This window comes from Somniosus microcephalus, chromosome 26 (assembly GCF_052327205.1).
Source record: "Somniosus microcephalus isolate GS21.2 chromosome 26, FLI_Smic_1.0, whole genome shotgun sequence".
Lineage (NCBI taxonomy): Eukaryota > Metazoa > Chordata > Chondrichthyes > Squaliformes > Somniosidae > Somniosus > Somniosus microcephalus.
This window is the reverse complement of record NC_141012.1, coordinates 1952016-1974080: the sequence shown is the minus strand read 5'-3', so window position 1 is coordinate 1974080 and position 22065 is coordinate 1952016. Positions and strand designations below refer to the sequence as shown.

General features: G+C 49.7%; 1 protein-coding gene across 2 annotated transcripts in view; it reads right to left on the bottom strand.

Moving 5' to 3' along the window:
• hoatz (HOATZ cilia and flagella associated protein) overlaps positions 1-22065 on the bottom strand; it is an 88353-nt gene that overhangs the window by 5339 nt on the left and 60949 nt on the right. For both annotated transcript variants that reach the window (XM_085967649.1, XM_085967650.1), the window contains 2 exons: positions 15674-15733; positions 2352-2404 (listed from right to left, as the gene is read on the bottom strand). In XM_085967649.1, the coding sequence (XP_085823775.1) occupies positions 2352-2404; positions 15674-15733 (113 nt within the window). The remainder of the gene's footprint in view (positions 1-2351; positions 2405-15673; positions 15734-22065) is intronic.

Here is a 22065-nt window from a genome sequence, read left to right as displayed (position 1 = left end):
CTGACAGAGAGAGAGAGACTGACAAAGAGAGATACTGACAGAGAGACTGACAGAGAGAGACTGACAGAGCGAGAGAGAGACTGACAGAGAGAGAGAGAGATACACACTAACAGAGAGAGATAGAGAGAGAGAGAGAGACAGAGAGAGACAGAGAGAGATACACACTGACAGAGAGAAAGAGATACACAGAGAGAGAGATAGAGATACAGAGACAGAGAGAGAGAGAGAGAGAGAGAGAGAGAGATACTGACTCAGAGATAACCCTGCTGTGACCTCTGCTCTGAGTCACTAGTGCTATTTGATTAAGAGTGTGCACTAATTGTGATAAGTTGTGTTATATTCCATCCCTTTACCTTCCTCGCGGACTCCCTGCGTTACACACCATACCTCGGCCATGAGGGTAGGCAGCCAGCCTGTTGCCCGCTAGTGTCACCCTTTGGCCAAGGGCTGAGTCACAGCGCTCTGCCTGGACTTACCTCGCTCTCCCCCGCAGCAGCACTCACCGTGCTCAATGTCACAGTGATTTCATGAATTTGTAAAGTGGGCACGGTCCTGCGCTTTAGCTTTTCACTGTGAAGCAGGTTCGATCCCCAATGGGCCGCGCCTTCCCCCTCCCAAGCCTTCAACCACTTCCGCATTCTAGTTTCCAGCACAATCTTATCTTTGGACTTCACAGTATTTTCTACCCAAGTGCCCTCCCTTGCCTCTCCTGAAAAAATTACATAGAATGTACAACAACACAACTTGTATTTATATAGCGCCTTTAACGTAGTAAAACGTCCCAAGGCGCTTCACAGGAATATTAAAAGACAAAAATTTGACACCGAGCCACATAAGGAGAAATTAGGGCAGGTGACCAAAAGCTTGGTCAAAGAGGTAGGTTTTAAGAAGCGTCTTAAAGGAGGAAAGAGAGGTAGCGAGGTGGAGAGGTTTAGGCAGGGAATTCCAGAGCTTAGGGCCCAGGCAACAGAAGGCACGGCCACCGATGGTGGAGCAATTATAATCAGGAATGCTCAAGACAGCAGAATTGGAGGAGCGCAGATATCTCGGGGGGGTTGTGGGGCTGATGGTGATTACAGAGATAAGAAGGGGCGAGGCCATGGAGGGCTTTGAAAACCATGCTGAGAATTTTGAAATTGAGGCTTAACCGGGAGCCAATGTAGGTCAGCGAGCACAGGGGTGATGGGTGAACGGGGCTTGGTGCGAGTTAGGACACGGGGCAGCGAGCACAGGGGTGATGGGTGAACGGGGCTTGGTGCGAGTTAGGACACGGGCAGCCGAGTTTTGGATGACCTCAGGTTTACGTACAGCACAGAAACAGGCCATTCGGCCCAACAGGTACGTGCTGGTATTTATGCTCCACCTGAGCCTCCTCCCACCCCACTTTATCTCACCCTACCACCATATCCTTCTATTGCTTTCTCCCCACCCCCCATGTACTTATCGAGCTTCCCCTTAAAATCAAGCCGCTCCTAAAAGGATATCCATCAAGTTCCCTTTTAGGGCTCATTGAAAGTCTTGTGAAAGTTCAGCATTTTAATTCTACATTGGGCAATTTTCACAACACTTTCTAATTCAAAAGAGAAAATCTCTCCCTCATGACCCCTTTTAAAGTAGGAATCTTTACCAAAGGCACTGATTTGATCTGGGAAAGTACATCACTTTTGTGACCCTGCTTCACTGAGTTCGGGCACAGAGTATTTGCAGGCTAATTGGCCATGGGGTGAATCAGCAGGGGTCACGAGATGGCAATCAGCTGATTTTTCTTCTCTTTTTCTCTGGCCCATGGATGCTGAAGCCAGTCATAGCTGCCCCGGCTCACCCCACCCCCGCTCTATCTTGGCTGACATCAGCTGACTCAGCACAGACCAGGGATTGAGTGACCTCTGTGGCCTGTGTGACCCAGTAACACTGTGTGATCACTAAGCACTGGAGGAAATCTGTGTGTCCAGTCCTGGCTGGTCAGGGAGTTGCAACAAGTGGACTAGCCGCTAAGCATGCAGCACGTGCTGCTGCTGAGGGGCGGACCGCAGGCCAGCAGTAAATAGGAAACCTTTAATGTGCTGGCAATGGAACTCAGCAACCGAGAAAAAGCAGCTACAACAATAAGGAAATAGGTGGAAAGTTATTAACTCATTGTGAACACACTCATACAATACAAGCTACAATATCTGACCCATGACACCACCCGGCCCCTCACATTCTTTTCTAAAACAAAATGGGATAGAATGTTGACATATTACAGCAGTTGAAAGAATGGCAAGTATCACATTATTGATAAATTGGACATTTTAACAGAATAAAATTAATTCATTGAATGTTTGTGTACTGTAACATCAGCAGACACTTACAGTAGAGATTGCGCCTTTCTCTTTGGTTTGTATGGAAGAGCCAATAGTTCCTTCTGTGAATGAGAAAGTGGAAATTGATTTGAGTCACTAATGTTCAGCCTTCTGCAGAGACACTAATAAACTGATTTCTGACTGAAATGGAGACAGGAGAGGTTGGGGACAGGTTGGGGGGGGGGGGGTGCTTAGAGTGAAGGCCAAACACAGCAGGATAGGTTCTTTGCGGTCGTAGGCATTGCGATTTCACCATAGCCCCAGCTTCTAGTCTTGAGCAGCCGAAGTGGAGAGTCAACGTCCATAGTGCATGATGTTGCCGAGGACAGGAGGAGCAGGGGAGAAGGGGGATAAATCAAGAAGTAGTTTGTTTGATAAAACTTCACTGTTTTAAAGGTCTGTGGGGTTGAAGGAGGAGGCTAAGTCCAGTTTCTAAGTCTTGGGAAAGAATGAGTAGGAGATTTGTACCCAGTGAGTAAAGCAGGGAGGAAGGAGAGTGCATCTGCAGTTTAGTAAAGACAAGAAAGGAAAGTTCAAAGGAACATTAACCATAGTAGTATCAATAAAATAGACACTAAATATTTGTGACTGAGAGCGAGAATTTGGAGGCTAGATGTGAAAGAAGGATTCACCATCAGACAATCACCCTTTGCTTGTACCCTGTACAGCTGGCAATATCTTTCTCTCTATATATGGAAGTCAATACTCCCTCCTCAGAAGTACAGCCAATGCTATTGAAAAGGATGCACGCCAAAACCTTACTACAAAGAGCATTTCTCTACAAGCTCTTTATAAGACAGAAATAGCTACTTAAGGTGCTTAAGAAAAATATACTGTACTCAGAAAGCAATAAATGTTTGGAATAATATACCAAGCAGGGCAATAGGAGTAAAAGCATTGGGATGCCATGATGTGATAGTTAATGCAATGGGCTAAATGGAAAATTCATGTGGCATTAAAGGTAAATTTCTTTCCTAAGAACATAAAGCACGGAACAGGGGACACTCCGTTTCCACTCAAACGTATACAGCCTTTAACTCCAGCTTGAAGCAAACCATTAATGCTAACCCAGTGACCAGGATCAAAGACAAATGTTATGATGCATCTCCCCTTGACATTCAATGGCATTACCATCACTGAATCCCCCACTATCAACATCCTGGGGGTTACCATTGATCAGAAACTGAACTGGACCAGCCATATAAATACTGTGGCTACAAGAGCAGGCCAGAGGCTGGGAATTCTGCGGCGAGTGTCTCACCTCCTGACTCCCCAAAGCCTTTCCACCATCTACAAGGCACAAGTCAGGAGTGTGATGGAATACTCTCCACTTGCCTGGATGAGTGCAGCTCCAACAACACTCAAAAAGCTCGACACCATTCAGGATAAAGCAGCCCGCTTGATTGGCACTCCATCCACCACCTTCAACATTCACTCCCTCCACCACCGGCGCACTGTGGCTGCAGTGTGTACCATCTACAAGATGCACTGCAGCAACTCGCCAAAGCTCCTTCAACAGCACCTTCCAAACCCGCGACCTCTACCACTTAGAAGGACAAGGGCAGCAGATGCATGGGAACATCACCACCTACAAGTTCCACTCCAAGCCACACACCATCCTGACTTGGACCTGTATCGCCGATCCTTCGCTGTCGCTGGGCCAAAATCCTGGAACTCCCTTCCTAACAGCATTGTGGGTGTACCTACACCATATGGACTGCAACGGTTCAAGAAGGCGGCTCACCACCATCTTCTCAAGGGCCATTAGGGATGGGCACTAAATGCAGGCCTAGCCAGCGACGCCCACATCCCATCAATGAATTAAAAAAATTTTTTTTTTTTTTTAAATGGTGCTCAGTTTATTACCTAATGCTTTGGAAATGACTCATTTTAACTGGATAGATGGGAAAGGATATGGGGATGTTTCCCTGTGCCCATGGGATGGGGAACGGTGTGTCCCTGTGCCCACAGGGTTTGTGGGAACGATGTGTCCCTGTACCCACAGGGTGTGGGAACGATGTGTCCCTGTACCCACAGGGTGTGGGAACGATGTGTCCCTGTACCCACAGGGTGTGGGAACGATGTGTCCCTGTACCCACAGGGTGTGGGAACGATGTGTCCCTGTACCCACAGGGTGTGGGAACGATGTGTCCCTGTACCCACAGGGTGTGGGAACGATGTGCCCCTGTACCCACAGGGTGTGGGAACGATGTGTCCCTGTACCCACAGGGTGTGGGAACGATGTGTCCCTGTACCCACAGGGTGTGGGAACGATGTGTCCCTGTACCCACAGGGTGTGGGAATGATGTTCCTCAGTACCCACAGGGTGTGGGAACGATGTGTCCCTGTACCCACAGGGTGTGGGAATGATGTTCCTCAGTACCCACAGGGTGTGGGAATGGTGTGTCCCTGTACCCACAGGGTGTGGGAATGATGTGCCCCTGTACCCACAGGGTGTGGGAACGATGTGTCCCTGTACCCACAGGGTGTGGGAAGGATGTTCCTCAGTACATGAACTTCAGGCAGTAGGGGGTTTGTATGGCTTACTTACCCAAACTGGGCTATAAGGGGAGGAGCTCTCTGCAACCTCTGCTACAAGGGCTCTACATGGAGATTGATCCCATTCCCCGTGTACACACAATGATTGATGAACTTGTAAAACGGTGCCAACCCCAAGACCAAACAGGAGGAGGTGTAAGGGTGATGGGTAGGGGTAGAACAAGGGATGGGATTAGGATTTGAGTTCTGAGATTTGTTTGGCTGTTGATAAAAACCCTTATAAATCTCAACAACAAGTATTTGCATTTATATAGCAACTCTAATGTAGCAAAATATTCAAAGTTGCCTCACAGTAAGGGTGTATCTCGAAGAGGAGTAGGAGGCAGATAAGGGAAATGGCCACAGGGTGCTGGCAAAGAGGTGGATCTTAAGGAGGCTTTTGATAGCGAGTAGAGAGCCGGAAGGGCGCGGGGAAAGATCTCTGCTAGCTCAGTCGAAGATGGCTGCCAGCGCTGCGATTGATGGTAGAATGCAGGAAGGGGGAGAGGCGCAGTAAAGAGTAAGGCCGGGACATACAGCTGGAGAAGGTTCCAATAGCATGGAAGAGTGAGGCCATGGAGGGATTTGAAAATGAGGATGAGAATCTTCAAATGGATTCACTGAGGAAGAGGAAGCTAATGGAAGTCAGCAAGCATTGGGGTGAGTGGTGACAGGATTGTGTGAGCAAGGACATGTTGGAGCTAATGTCGAGTGCAGCGGAGGAGGCCAGCAAGGGAGATGTTGGAAAAGTTGAGTCTTAAGGTGACAAAGAACCTCAGTAACTAATGCCTTTACACCAGGAAGAACAGTAGTAAGAGAGAAAATTGAATTTTTCTTTAAAAACAGACTTCTTTGTGTCCTGTTTATATCTGAAAAGTTTCCAACAACGCACTCACAAAATGAACTCTCTATTACAAAAACAGATGGTCTGACAGCCTAACTGAAGGCAACATGACAACCCAATCTATTCATACAGCTACAGGGACTGTACTGAGAGTCACTCCTAATCTATTCACAGCTGCAGGGGCTGTATAAGTGTACCCCAAAATATTTACACAGCTATAAGGGTTGTATAGTGCATACCCCAAACTATTCACAACAAAGAGGGCCACATTAGATTTACACAGCTATAGGGGCTATATTGAGTTGACCGCAATAATTTCACAGGCAGAAGGGGCTGTATAGTGAGTACCCCAATATATTCACAGATATAGGGGCTGTATAGTGAGTACCCCAATACAATAACAGTGTGAAGGGGCTGTATAGTGCATACTCCAATATATTCACAGCTTTAAAAAAAAATTGTTTATGGGATCTGGGCGTCACTGGCAAGGCCAGTATTTATTGCCCATTCCTAATTGCCCTTGAGAAGGTGGTGGTGAGTTTCCTTCTTGAACCGCTGCAGTCCGTGCAGTGAAGGTGCTCCCACAGTGCTGTTAGGTAGGGAGTTCCAGGATTTTGACCCAGTGATGATGAAGGATTGGCGATATATTTCCAAGTCAGGATGGTGTGTGACTTGGAGGAGAACTTGGAGGTGGTGGTGTTCCCATGCACCTGCTGCCCTTGTCCTTCTAGGTGGAAGAGATCGTGGGTTTGGGAGGTGCTGCCGAAGAAGCCTTGGTGAGTTGCTGCAGTGCATCTTGTAGATAGCACACACTGCAGCCACGGTGCACCGGTGGTGGAGGGAGTGAATGTTTAAGGTGGTGGATGGGGTGCCAATCAAGCGGGCTGCTTTGTCCTGGATGGTGTTGAGCTTCTTGAGTGTTGTTGGAGCTGCACTCATCCAGGCAAGTGGAGAGTATTCCATCACACTCCTTAATTGTGGCTTGTAGATAGTGGAAAGGCTTTGGGGAGTCAGGAGGTGAGACACTCGCTGCAGAATACCTAGCCTCTGACCTACTCTTGTTGCCACAGTATTTATGTGGCTGGTCCAGTTAAGTTTTTGGTCAATGGTGACCCCCCAGGATGTTGATGGTGGGGAATTCGGCGATGGTAATGCCGTTGAATGTCAATGGGAGATGGTTAGACTCTCGCTTGTTGGAGATAGTCATTGCCTGGCACTTCTGTGGCGCGAATGTTACCTGCCACTTATCAGCCCAAGTCTGAACGTCATCCAGGTCTTGTTGTATGCGGGCATGGACTGCTTCATTATTTCAGGAGTTGTGAATGGCACTGAAAACTGTGCAGTCATCAGCGAACATCCCCATTTCTGAACTTATGTTGGAGGGAAGGTCATTGATGAAGCAGCTGAAGATGGTTGGGCCTAGGACACTGCCCTGAGGAACTCCTGCAGTGATGTCCTGGGGCTGTGATGATTGACCTTCACCCACCACAACCATCTTCCTTTGTGCTAGGTATGACTCCAGCCAGTGGAACGTTTTCCCCCCGATTCCCATCGACTTCAGTTTTACTAGGGCTCCTTGAAGCCAGACTTGGTCAAATGCTGCCTTGATGTCAAGGGCAGTCACTCTCATCTCACCTCTGGAATTCAGCTCCTTTGTCTATGTTTGGACCAAGGCTGCAATGAGGTCGGGACCCAAGTGGTTTTGGTGGAACCCAAACTGGGCATCAATGAGCAGGTTATTGGTGAGTAAGTGCCGCTTGATAGCACTGTCGATGACACCTTCCATCACTTTGCTGATGATTGAGAGTAGACTGATGGGGCAGTAATTGGCCGGGTGGGATTTGTCCTTCTTTTTGTGGACAGGACATACCTGGACAATTTTCCACATTGTCGGATAGATGCCAATGTTGTAGCTGTATTGGAACAGCTTGGCTAGAGGCACGGCTAGTCCAGCAGCACAAGTCTTCAGCACGATAGCTGGGATGTTGTCGGGGCCCATAGCCTTTGCAGTATCCAGTGTGCTCAGCCGTTTCTTGATATCACATGGAGTGAATCGATTTGGCTGAAGACTGGCTTCTGTGATGGTGGGGACCTCAGGAGTAGGCCAATATGGATCATCCACTCAGCACTTCTGGCTGAAGATGGTTGCAAACGCTTCAGCCTTGTCTTTTGCACTCACGTGCTGGGCTCCACCATCATTGAGGATGGGGATATTCATGGAGCCTCCTCCTCCTGTTAGTTGTTTAATGGTCTATCACCATTCACGATTGGATGTGGCAGGACTGCAGAGCTTTGATCTGATCTGTTGATTGTGGGATCACTTAGCCCTGTCTATAGCATGCTGCATCCGCTTTTTAGCATGCATGTACTCCTGTGTTGCACCTTCCCCAGGTAGGCACCTCATTTTTAGGTACGCCTGGTGCTGCTCCTGGCATACTCTTCTACACCCCTTATTAAACCAGGGTTGGTCCCCTGGCTTGATAGTAATGGTAGAGTGAGGGATATGCCGGGCCATGAGGTCACAGATTGTGGTGGAATACAATTCTCCTGCTGCTGATGGCCCGCAGCGCCTCATGGATGCCCAGTTTTGAGCTGCTAGATCTGTTCTGAATCTATCCCATTTAGCACGGTGGTAGTGCCACACAGCACGATGGAGGGTGTCCTCAGTGTGAAGACGGGACTTCGTCTCCACAATGACTGTCACTGCTACCAATACTGTATAGTGAGTACTCCAATATATTCACAGCTAGAGGGGGCTGTATAGTGAGTACCCCAATACAATCATAGTGTGAAGGGGCTGTATAGTGTGTACCCCAATATATTGACAGCTGTAGGGGCTGTATAGTGTGTACCCCAATATATTCACAGCTATAGGGGCGGTATGGTGCTTTGTCTGAGCAGTGAGTGCATTAGGAGGAGAGGTAATTGAGTTGAAATATTCCTATACACTGCAGCATAAATCTTCAACATTGCTGCATGGTCAAAATGATTTTTTTTTGCTGAAAACTGCAGCAGGCTGAGCACACATGGAGGAAACGCTGAAAGAAAAATCATATTCTTAGGAACACCAATGAAAGATTTCTTCAGGAAAATTACATTTATTGATTCTTCAATAGTGTGTTTCACTCAGGATTTTTTAAAACCCTGATCCTGAAGCACGCCGTTAAATCTTTGGTGTTGAGTAAAAGTGCTGACAGAGTCTGCAGAGCCGGCTCATAGTTCAGCACAATTGGTTTTTTGTTAAAGATCATCTCCCTTCTATTTAATCTTTCGCTCTGGTGAACAGATGAAGAAATGAGGCGTTTGGATTTGTTTTTTGTCCGTTTTCTCTCCTGCAGTTGCCTCTTGTGCTGGAGTACATGTCTAGAGGGGTTAGCAGCCCTCAAATGGCCATCCTTCATGGATGAGTTGGTGGCCTGATCGACTGTGGGGGCATCACAATTAGTTGACACTGCGCACTTAACATTAAATCATCAAATAGCCATCAGGAGAGAGCATCCTGGTTATTTTTTCCCTGTATAGCCCGGGGGTGCTGTGACAATTACTGCCATACCGGATAAAAACAGCCATCGCAGACCAAACCAGGAACTGGATCTGGGTCCGTCTGGTCCATATGGCTCAGTTACACACTTGACCAACTCAACCACTGGCCGTTGACCAGATTTTGAAGGAAACAATGAAAGGAAGGACTTCTGTCCTCATTAATGTGAAATGGGTGCTTGCCTGATTTACACTAAGTGATGGAGACCAAACACTTCCAGGTCATGTACAAACAGGATCAGCTCCAGCAATATCACCTCCTGTATAATCTATCTATATATATAAATCGGTCCTTCTGTCTGTCCTTCTGTCTGTCTGTCCTTCTGTCTGTCTGCAGGTGCGCGTCTGGGCGACTATGCGCTCGAAAGTTACAGGGCGTACCTACGCGTGCGTTACGTCGAAAGAAAGCTTACCTTTCCAAAACGGTTTTAAGCGTATTTACGTTTCGGCCGGGCTAAAATCGCGCCCGCGGTATCCGAAAAACCTTAACATTCCGCTCATTAGCATCTCATTATCCGCTCATTAGCGACAGAGTGACCTCGAGCTCGGCCAATCGTACGCCGGGTTGCTGGCGTGTGCCACCGGGCCAATCGGTGCGTGTGTGGGCGGGCCTTATCGTTCTGAACCGAGGTGAGTCGCTGCCATCTTGATTCCAAACTTTTCCTTTCTTTTTCCCGCTTTCTGCGTCTTTAAAAAAAACGTTGCTTTTAAAACACATATTGTTTTTCAAAAAAATGATTTAGAAAGTAATTAACTTATCTCATCTCATTAATTTTCCTACCTTTCCCCGTTTTTCCAGGTAGGCTGCCAAGCCTCGGCGTCTCCTCCGCACCCACGCCCGAGCTAGGCACCTCCCGGCCCCACTCGAAGGCTGGAGGGGCGGGCCTCAGCCCAGCGTCGCTACCTTACTAAAGGGTGCGCGCGCAGCAGGAGCAGCTGAGACGCGGCGTCTCTCTCTCTGGCTCGGCCGGGGGGCGGGGCTTGGTCAGCGTCAACGGTTACCCTGGCAACCGGGCCCTCCGGCCGTCTCGCACAGCCGCAATCTTGAAGCCAGCTCGGGAGGCCGGTGCTCGGAAGATCGCGCCTCCGGAGTTCGGTGCTTGGTTGGGGGGGGCGAGCCTCGGGGGCGGGGGGGCGAGCCGCGGGGGGGCGGGGGGGCGAGCCGCGGGGGGGCGAGTCTCGGGGGGGCCAACCTCTGGAGTTCGGGGGGTGGGGATCAGGGGGCTCGGGAGTTTGGGGGGACGGGGATCAGGGGGCTCGTGGACTCTCCCCCTTCCCCTCCCCCCCCTCCCTCCTCTCCCCCCCTCTCCTCCTCCCCTCCTCCCCCCCCTCCTCCCCTCCCTCCCCCCCGCCCCTTCTTCCCCCCTCCTCTCTCCTCTCCCTCCTCACCCCCTCCTCCCCCTCCCCTCCCGTTCCCCCCCGCCCTCCCCCCTCCCCCCCGCCCTCCCCTCCCCCCCTCCCCTCCCTCCCCCTCCCCTCCCCTCCCTCTCTTCCCCCCAGTTGCTCTCTCTCTTCCCCCCAGTCGCTCTCTCTCTTCCCCCCAGTCGCTCTCTCTCTTCCCCCCAGTCGCTCTCTCTCTTCCCCCCAGTCGCTCTCTCTCTCTCTTCCAACAACATGCCCTCAAAAGACCCTCGGCACCGCCGGGCACTTCAGCTAGTCTATATATATAAACGGATCGTTCTTTCTGTCTGTCTGTCCTTCTGTCTGTCTGCAGGTGCGCATCTGGGCGGCTATGCGCTCGAAAGTTACAGGGCGTACCTACGCATGCGTTACGTCGAAAGAAAGCTTACCTTTCCAAAACGGTTTTAAGCGTATTTACGTATCGGCCGGGCTAAAATCGCGCCCGCGGTATCCGAAAAACCTTAACGTTCCGCTCATTAGCATCTCATTATCCGCTCATTAGCGACAGAGTGACCTCGAGCTCGACCAATCGTACGCCGGGTTGCTGGCATGTGCCGCCGGGCCAATCGGTGCGTGTGTGGGCGGGCCTTATCGTTCTGAACCGAGGTGAGTAGCCGCCATCTTGCTTCCATTCTTTTTCCTGCTTTCTGCGTCTTTCTTTTCAAATATACATTTCCAGCAAAATAAAATTCAATTTATTAAATTGTTTTAAAATAAATCACTCATTTGTAAATATTTTATCTAACCTGAAGATTCTTTTTCCTACCTTTCCCCGTTTTTTTCTTAGGCCTGAAAGCCTGGGCGTTTCTTGCCCAGCCAGGCCCGAGCTAGGTAATTGGGCTGCTGCTAAGCTCCTCACCGCCCCCTCCCCCCCGGTGTCACGTTACCCGGGGCAACGGCGTCAGCCACGAGGGTCAGGGTGCTCGCGCAGCAGGAGCAGGTGAGACTCTGTTCTGCGCTCGGCTCGGGCGGGGGGGGGGCGGGGCTCTCGAGAGTGCGGATCTCGGCCTTGGTGAGCGGGAAGGGTTACCCCGGCAACGGGAGTGTGGGGCGGCTGGGGCTTGGAGAGCGGGGCTCTCGGGAGTGCGGGGCGGGCTCGGAGAGCGGGGCGGGGCGGCTGGGGCTTCGAGAGCGGGGCTCTCGAGAGTGCGGGGCGGCGCGGCAGGGTTACCCCCGGCAACCGGGCGTGGCCGTCTCTCAGCCTCAAGCCCTCCCTTCCTCCCTCCCCCCACCCTTCCCCTCCCTTCCCCCGCCCCCCCTCCCCCGCCCTTCCCCGCCACCCCCCGCCCTCCCTTCCCCCGCCCCCCCCCTCCCCTGCCCTCCCTTCCGCCCCCGCCCCTCCCCTCCCCCGCCCCTCCCCCGCCCTCCCTTCCCCCCCTCCCCCGCCCTCCCTTCCCCCCCGCCCCCTCCCCCCTCCCCACCTCTCCCCCGCCCCCCTCCCGCCGCTCCCCCCGCCCCTACCCCCCTCCGCCCCCCGCCTCTCCTCCCCTCTCCGCCCCCGCCATCTCCCCCCCGCCCCCTACCCCCTCCCTTCCCCCCCCGCCCCGCCCTCCCCGACCCGCCCTCCCCCCCGCCCTCTCTTCCCCCCCGCCCTCTCTTCCCCCCCGCCCTCTCTTCACCCCCGCCCTCTCTTCCCCCCCGCCCTCTCTTCCCCCCCGCCCTCTCTTCCCCCCACCCGCGCTCTCTCTCTCTTCCCCCCAGTCGCTCTCTCTCTTCCCCCCCAGTCGCGCTCTCTCTCTCCCCCCCCTCCCCCGTCGCGCTCTCTCTCTCTCTTCCAACAACAACATGCCCTCGAAAAAGCCTCGGCACCGCCGGGCACTTCAGCTAGTCTATATATATAAATAAATCGGTCGATCTGTCTGTCCTTCTGTCCTTCTGTCTGTCTGTCTGCACGTGTGCGTCTGTCCGGCTATGCGCTCGAAAGTTACAGGGCGTACCTACGCGTGCGTTACGTCGAAAGAAAGCTTACCTTTCCAAAACGGTCTTAAGCGTATTTACGTTTCGGACGGACGAAAATTGCGCCCGCGGTATCCGAAAAACCTTCAACATTCCGCTCATTAGCATCTCATTATCCGCTCATTAGCGACAGAGTGACCTCGAGGTCGACCAATCGTACGCCGGCTTGCTGCCGCGTGCGGCCGGGCCCTCCTACAGTCGAGTGACGGGACGATTGACCAATCCTACGCTTTGGTCACCTGACGGTCGACCAATCGGTGCGTGTGTGGGCGGGCCTTATCGTTCTGAACCGAGGTGAGTAGCCGCCATCTTGCTTTCATTCTTTTTCCTGCTTTCTGCGTCTTTCTTTTCAAATATACATTTCCAGCAAAATAAAATTGAATTTATTAAATTGTTTTAAAATAAATCACTCATTTGTAAATATTTTATCTAACCTGAAGATTCTTTTTCCTACCTTTCCCCGTTTTTTTCTTAGGCCTGAAAGCCTGGGCCTTTCTTGCCCAGCCAGGCCTGAGCTAGGTAATTGGGCTGCTGCTAAGCTACTCACCCCCCCACCCCACCCCCAGGTGTCACGTTACCTGGGGCAACGGCGTCAGCCACGAGGGTCAGGGTGCGCGCGCAGCAGGAGCAGGTGAGACTCTGTTCTGCGCTCGGCTCGGGGGGAGGGGCGGGGCTCTCGAGAGTGCGGATCTCGGCCTTGGTGAGCGGGAAGGGTTACCCCGGCAACGGGAATGCGGGGCGGCTGGGGCTTGGAGAGCGGGGCTCTCGGGAGTGCGGGGCGGGCTCGGAGAGCGGGGCTCTCGGGAGTGAGGGGCGGCTGGGGCTTCGAGAGCGGGGCTCTCGGGAGTGCGGGGCGGGGCGGGGCGGCAGGGTTACCCCGGCAAGCGGGCGTGGCCATGGCCGTCTCAGCCTCAAGCCCTCCCTTCCTCCCTCCCCCCTTCCCCTCCCTCCCTCCCCCCTCCCCCTCCCTTCCCCTCCCCCTCCCCCTCCCTTCCCCTCCCCCCCCTTCCCCCCTCCCTTTCCCCCCCTGCCCCCCCTCCCCTCCCGCCCTCCCCTTCCCCCCCTCCCCTTCCCCCTCGCCCTCCCTTCCCCCGCCCACCCTTTTCCCCCCCTCCCTTTTCCCCCCGCCCTCCCTTCCCCCCATCCCCCCCATCCCCCCCTCCCTTCCCCCCGCCCCTCCCCCCCGCTGCCCTCCCCCCCCGCCCTCCCTTCCCCCCTCCCTTCCCCCGCCCTCCCCCCCTTCCCCCGCCCCTTCCCCCCTCCCCCCTCCTCCCCTTCCCCCCCTCCCCCCCGCCCTCTCTTCCCCCCACCCACGCTCTCTCTCTTCCCCCCAGTCTCTCTCTTCCCCCCAGTCTCTCTCTCTCTTCCCCCAGTCGCTCTCTCTACCTCCCAGTCGCTCTCTCTCTACCCCCCAGTCGCTCTCTCTCTACCCCCCAGTCGCTCTCTCTCTCTCTCTTCCAACAACAACATGCCCTCGAAAAAGCCTCGGCACCGCCGGGCACTTCAGCTAGTCTATCTATATATATAAAGCGGTTCCTTACGTTTTGTCTGTCCGGCTATACGCTCGAAAGTTATAGGGCGTACCTACCCGTGCGTTACCTCCAAAGAAAGCTTATGCTTCCGGGACGGTCGTAAGTGTATTTACTTTTCGGTCGGACAAAAATTGTTCGCGCGTTATACAAAAAACCTTCAAAATTATGCTCATTATCTGCTAATTAGCATTGAGTGACTGACGTCAAGGTTCGACCAATCCTGTGCCGTCATGATTGACCAATCCTACAGTTCAGTCACCTGATGGTTGACCAATCGGTGTGTGTGTGGGCGGGACTAATCGTTTTCATCTCAGGGATCTGGCAGCCATTGCCTCAAGCTAAAAACCCCATTTACTTCCAGCTCAAAATCTGCTAATCTAGCTTCGAAAAAGTTAGTATCTCTTTTAAAAATAACATAACATTTACCAAAAACGTTTTATAAGTACTTTCACTTTCATCTTTGAAGGTTTTAAAAGGTACAAATGTTGCCCGGCAGCAGATTCACAGAGGGGCACAGAGACAGGGCCCGAAAGCCTGGGACTCGATTTAAAATGTTGCCCAGCAGCAGATTCACAGAGGGACACAGAGACAGGCCTGAAACCCTGGGACTCGATTTAAACCGCCCGGCCCAAAACAGCCCTGGCAACGCGGCCCCCCCCCAGCTAGTGTACGATAAACCTGAGAAATGGCATCTTTCACAGTGACACTCCACACTAACTTTTAGTCAAGGGCCACAATCCCAAGCAGAATCTTGCTGGAGGGCCACTCTCAGGAATGCTCCAACACACTCTATCACAGAATGATGGGCATAGTTCCGCACCAGCAATATCTCACACAGCGAGCTCCGGATTTCACTGATGCAGCATGCGGCAGTTGCCGAATATCCCTTTCACTTGTGTCACAGATGCTGGGATTGCCCCATCTCCTAACTACCAATTCCTGTTCTCTATGAAGAGCAAGAGAAGGACAGACAAGAGCTTTAAATCCCAACTCCAGCAACATCTCACTTCCAAATGGGCTGAGAATGGAACACCAGGGTCTGGCAAAATCTACAGATGAGGGGGCCTGTGTAATCCCCGAGTACCATTACTCTAATCTTAGCTGCTTCTAACTGGAGCCGATCCCACATAGAATTCTCAACCTCATGAAACTGAATTGCACCATGTAGGATTAATTTATCCGAATACCTGAGTTTGGTGCATTTTGGGGACTAGTGCAGACTAATGGGAGAGTGAAAGAACAGCTAAATGACAGGGTGAGTCAGATGGAAGGAATGGTCTCCTCATTCATATGATAGTTACTGACTCATATTACGTGGATGAGTTAAATCCTGGTCACAAAGCTGTATTGAAAAAAAGTGAACAGAATAGGGACAATCCTGGTCAATGTACTGCATGTGTATATACATCTAGAGCTTTGTCCTGTACAACCTGCAAGCTGGTTTCTGGCTCTAGTATATTGACTGGTCCATGTACCCCCAACAGTCCCTTATCACGTGTGGAATGAATCATTTCTCTTACCCTTATTCTTTCCTCTCTCTGTTTATTGATTAACTCCAAGATCTCTGCTCGTTTCTTTGCCTGTAGAAAGAAGAAATGATTGTAGTCATTGCTCTTATTTGTTTCATTCTTTATTCCCTGTTTCGGGGAATCATAGTATAGATAATCTCTGCATCTTCCTTATTCAATAAATAAAACCACCTTGTTTTGGGCATTCTGACTGCATTAATAAATCTTTCTATTTATACAGCACCATAGCATATCGTGAGTACTTCACACAATCAGTAACTTTCAAATCTCAGTGAGCATTGTTATGGAGGCAAAAGCAGCAGCCCATTCTGTGCAAAGCAACATCCCAGAACAGGCAATGAGATGTATGACCAGTTAAGCTGTTTTTGGTTGAGAAAGGAAGGTTTGGTTGGACACCATGCTCTTCTTAGGTTATTGGCACAGGACACATAACATTCATCCAAACCAATGGAACAGCCAGACAGCACCTTGTTATAAGGCCTCATCCAAAGGACAGCACCTCTGACAATTCAGCACTCTCTTAATACTGTACTGTAGTGTCAACCTTGATTATGATTGCAAATCCTTGAGTAAGGCTTGAACCTACAGCCTCCTGATGTAACACAAGAGTGCAAACATGGTCAAGTTGACACATTACGTTACATTCTTGGTGTCATATTTGACCCTGAGATGAGCTTTCAACCACATATCCGCGTCATCACTAAGATCATCTATTTTCACCTCCGGAACATCTCCCAACTCCGCCTCTGCCTCAGCTCATCTGCTACTGAAACCCTCATTCATGCCTTTGTTATCGCTAGACTTGACTATTCCAACGCACTCCTGGCTGGCCTCCCACGTTCTACCCTCTGTAAACTTGAGGTCATCCAAAACTCTGCTGCCCATGTCCTAACTCGCACCAAGTCCCGTTCACCCATCACCCCTGTGCTTGCTGACCTACATTGGCTCCTGGTTAAGCAACGCCTTGATTTTAAAATTCTCATCCTTGTTTTCAAATTCCTCCATGGCCTCGCCCCTCCCTATCTCTGTAATTTCCCCAGCCCCACAACCCCTGAGATATCTGCTCTCCTCAAATTCTGGCCTCTTGAGCATCCCCAATTTTAATCGCTCCACCATTTGCGGCCATGCCTTCAGCTGCCAAGGCCCTAAGCTCTGGAATTCCCTCCCTTAACCTTCCCGCCTCGCTACCTCTCTCTCCTCCTTTAAGACGCTCCTTAAAACCGACCTCTTTGACCCAGCTTTTGGCCACCTGCCCTAATATCTCCTTATTAATATCTCCTTATGTGGCTTGGTGGCAAATTTTGTTTGATAATCACTCCTGTAGTGCGCCTTGGGACAGTTTACTACGTTAAAGGCACTATATAAATAGAAGTGCTGTGTTGTTGTTAAGCTTCTCATGGGGGTGATTATTGTGTCCCAGATATTATTAGGTGTCACAGCTAATTACACAGTCACTTACACAGTCACTTTCCCTCAAATTATTTTTTCTTTATCATGTGCAATCTACATAACATTTCCCAGGCTAGAGGTGACCTGCCACTTGGCATCTGTCAGTGTCATTCTGTAATATGATCACTCGGAGCCCCAAGTGTCCTCCAATGTTCCTTAACCCTAGAGGCAAGGGCCTAGAAATTCGATGGCGCCATGTCCATTTCTGGCAAATCAAATTTCTAGGCTATGGTGCTTGGTTTGGGCTTTGTGCTTTCTTCCTGATGGCATGGCCAAGATTGGGAGCTTGTCAAGTGTAGAAATCTCAGACATAAAGCCACATATTGCCACAAAGTCTTGGCTCAATGCCGTGGAGCACCATCGAACGTGCTCCCCCACCTCTGCTGTCGACTACGCAAGTTCAAAGTGCAATCATTATATTTAACCAAACTCGGTGATGAATATTTTTCGACTCAATAGGAGACAGAATGCACTAGAGGTCAGCCACAAGGTTTAACTCTTGAGGTTTTAGGATTGATGAAATTTAAGCCAGTTTTCATTAAGGTCAGATTATTGTGCTCTCTCATAGCCATACAGGCTCCCGCTTCTGTATTGCAAATACTATCTTTATTCTGCCAGGTTTCTTCCCTCTTCTCCTGAAGGCACAAACTCTTTGCTGGAGTACAGTTCCACAGGTACCAGCGTCCCTCCAATGGTCATTCTTCGGCAATGACTGCTGGCCGGCTATTCGACTGTAGGCAGCCGAATCCCTTCTTCCTTTGTTCTTTTGCAGTGTGTATTATTTAAAACAATAGACGGCTGAAAGTGAATAACAAGTGAGGGAAAGTGACTGTGAAATCAGCTGTGACACCTAATAATACCTGGGGCACAATAATCACCCCCAGGAGAAACATAATTAAGAATGTAATGTGTCTGCACCAACTCCACAGATGCACGTTTTCCAGCAGGCACCACTGGGCATTTACCTGGAGGGGAAATTCTGGCTGATTTTCCCCTCCATAATCTAGAGGCATTTAAACTAATTTTACTGCTAAACTTCTACCCAAGGGAAGACTAGTTAATCTGCACGAACCAAGGACCCAGCCAGGGACCTTCTGCTCTGTTATGTGCTGCCTTTACCAGCTGAATCATCAAACCATCCTTTAGCTCTGCTTTTTCTCCACTTTTTCCTCCCCTCCTTTCTTGAAGGTGTTGACTCCCTACTGGGGTAGGATTCCAAGAACACCGGTGGTTCTCTGAAGCCCTTCTTCATGTGTGAGCTTGAACAGTGGGTGACAGCAGGCTATTTAACCATGGAATGTGACACCCAAGCCCCGATCCTGTCGTCAGCCATCCAACCAATGCAGACTTCCCAGCACAAGTCACAGGACGAACGATCGGCATGGCAGCAATTGTAGCAGCCCCACCCCTGTGGAAACAGACTGAGAATCAATCCTTTGAACCTTCCGGTGTGTAGGGATCAGTAACACACTGGGCAGTGCATTTACCCACTGAACCATTGAGGAACCCCCTTCCTTTGTTCTTTTACAGTATGTATTATTTAAAAGACAGTTGAAAGTGAGTAAAAGGCTATAATTTAATTTCACTGCTTGAATGATGCCCCATAAACCATTCCCACTTCTCTCCTATGGTTTATGATGCAATCTAAGTCCCCTCATTAAATTATCACTCCTTCCAACCAACTCCTAATTCTGTACAGATTGTTAATTCTCTACTGAAATCAACTAATGCACAGCAATGTAACACAGCCTCAACCTGAAATGTTTGAATCATTTATGAATTCTGAGGAGATAAATTTATGATCATTTTGGGCCAACTAGCTAATCTTGCAGTGTAATAAAACCTAGATGAATGTTTATTTGATGTGTACCTGACTTGTAATGATTGTAGAATTCCACTACAGAACTGCAAAATAATCCCTTATGTGAAGACAACAGCCTATCACACTCCTCTCAATCAGTCACTGCACTAAAAGCTTTCACTTTTAGCAACCTTTCATTTTATTGATAGTGCAACATTTATCGTTTCCAACGTTCTCCCCATAACGCTTCAAAGTACGAACTCTTGCTGGGGTTCAGTGCCACCGTCCCGCACGGCTCTTTGCCAACTCATCCACATAGCTATTCATCACCATAGCATCATAGAAAGTTACAGCATGGAAGGAGGCCATTTCGGCCCATTGTGTCCGCGCCAGCCAACAAAGAGCTATCCAGCGTAATCCCACTTCCCAGCTCTTGGTCCGTAGCCCTGCAGGTTAGAGCATCCCAAGTGCACATCCAAGTACTTTTTAAATGTGGTTAGGGTTCCTGCCTCTACCACTCTTTCAGGCAGTGAGTTCCAGACCCCCACAACCCTCTGGGTGAAGAAATTTCCCCTCAAATCCCCTCTAAACCTTCCACCAATTATTTTAAATCTGTGCCCCCTGGTTTTTGACCCCACAGCTAAGGGAAATAGGTCCTTTCTATCCACTTTATCTATGCTCCTCATAATTTTATACACCTCAATAAGGTCTCCCCTCAGCCTCCTCTGTTCCAAGGAAAACAGACCCAGCCTATCCAGTCTTTCCTCATAGCTCCCGGCAACATTCTTGTAAATCTCCTCTGTACCCTCTCTAGTGCAATCACATCTTTCCTGTAATGTGGTGACCAGAACTGCACACAGTACTCTAGCTGAGGCCTAACTAGTGTTTTATACAGTTGAAGCACTTGTAATAAAGGCAAGCATTCCATACGCCTTCTTTACCACCTTATCTACCTGGCCTGCTACCTTCAGGGATCTGTGGACATGCACTCCAAGGTCCCTTTGTTCCTCTACACTACTCAGTGTCCTACCATTTAATGTGTATTCCCTTTCCTTGTTAGCCCTCCCCAAATGCATTACCTCACACTTCTCCGGATTGAATTCCATTTGCCACTGTTCTGCCCACCTGACCAATTTATTGATATCTTCCTGCAGTCTACAGCTTCCTTCTCCAGTATCAACCACACAACCGATTTTAGTATCATCTGCAAACTTCTTAATCATACCCCCTATATTCAAGTCTAGATCATTGATATATACCACAAAAAGCAAGGGACCTAGTACTGAGCCCTGCAGAACCCCACTGGAAACAGCCTTCCAGTCACAAAAACATCCATCAACCATTACCCTCTGCTTCCTGTCTCCGAGCCAGTTTTGAATCCAACTTGACACTTTGCCCTGGATCCCATGGGCTTTTAACTTCGTGACCAGTCTGCCATGTGGAACCTTATCAAAAGCCTTGCTAAAGTCCATATACACAACATCAAACACACTACCCTCATCTACCCTCCTTGTTACCTCCTCAAAAAATTCAATCAAGTTTGTCAGACATGACCTTCCCTTAACAAATCCATGCTGACTATCCTTGATTAATCCGTGTCTTTCTAAATGAAGATTTATCCTGTCCTTCAGAATTCTTTCCAATAATCTTCCCACCACTGATGTTAGGCTGACTGGCCTGTAATTACTCGGTCTATCCTTTTCTCCCTTTTTAAACAAGGGTACCACATTAGCAGTCCTCCAGTCTTCTGGCACCTCACCCGAAGCCAGAGAGGATTGAAAAATGATGGTCAGGGCCTCTGCTATTTCCTCTTTTGCTTCGCTTAACAGCCTGAGATACATTTCATCCGTGCCTGGGGATTTATCCACTTTTAAAGCTGCCAAACCCCTTAATGGGCCAGAAATTCGCGGCCAAAGGCGTGAGTGCGCTCGGGGTACTCACGCATCTGGCCGTTGGAAATGCCGGCGTTCAGCATGAACAGCGCATGCGGGGAACGCCGGCATTTCCAGACCTCGAGCGCGTGCGACTGCACAGGCAGCGCTTGCGCAGTGAACTTCGTAGATTTCATTCATGAAATCCGTGAGGGTAAGTCCTCAGAATTTACACTTGAAAAAAGCAAGTGTAAAGTGGTTCATTGGCTGCGGAGGAAGATATATTTTATCGTGGAGCTTCTGAAATGCAATATTTTTGTTTGGGAAAGGGAGGGAAGTTATTTTAAGAAATTTTAAGTAAGTTTTAAAGTAAAAATTTTTTTTTTTTTTTTTTTTTTAAAAAGGTTTTCAGAACAGTAGGTAGAAGGAGCAATTGTGGCTGTGTGAATGGAATGTGAGAATGAGTTATGTATGTATGTCCACATATATTCCTTTACGTATATGTATGTATGTTTTATATTCCTTTACTAATGTGTATGAATGTATGTTTTTAATTATGATTTTCCAATAAGTTACTTTCTCTGAAAGTCATAATTAAATAATACATTCATACACATAAGTAAAGGAATATATACATAACACGCAAAGGAATATATACAGACATACATACTTTCAGAAGCTCCACGATAATAAATATCTTCCTCCGCAGCCTCTGGAGCAACTGTACCCATGCTTTTTTCATGTGTAAGTTGTAATGACTTGACCTCACTGAAAGCATTAATGAAAGCGGCGAATTATACTGCGCACGCGCTGCCTGTGCAGTCGCACGCGTTCTGCCTCTGAACCCCTTCGTTCAGAGGACAGGAAATGCCGGTTTTCCCCACATGCACTGTGCATGCTGAAAACCGGCATTTCATCCAGCCAGATGCATAAGTACCCCGACCGTACTCGCGCATTTGGAAGGGAATTACTGGGCCAACATTTTACATGTCAATAAAATGAAAAATTTAGCAATTGCACGACTTGCCCCCTCACATCTGCGACTGAGGGTCCAAGGAGGTGCATTGCGCAAGAGGTCATCATCGTACGTATCCTCACACTGTTCCCTTTGGGGAACTGTATGAAGTGGTGGAAGGATTTATGGCCGTGATTAACGCTCATTCCGTGACCGTAACCATCTTTGAACCAGCCATTAGGGTGGTTAGTCCTATGGCGGGAGGGTTTTACGGGCTCCCACAACCCATCTGGGGGGGGGGGCCACC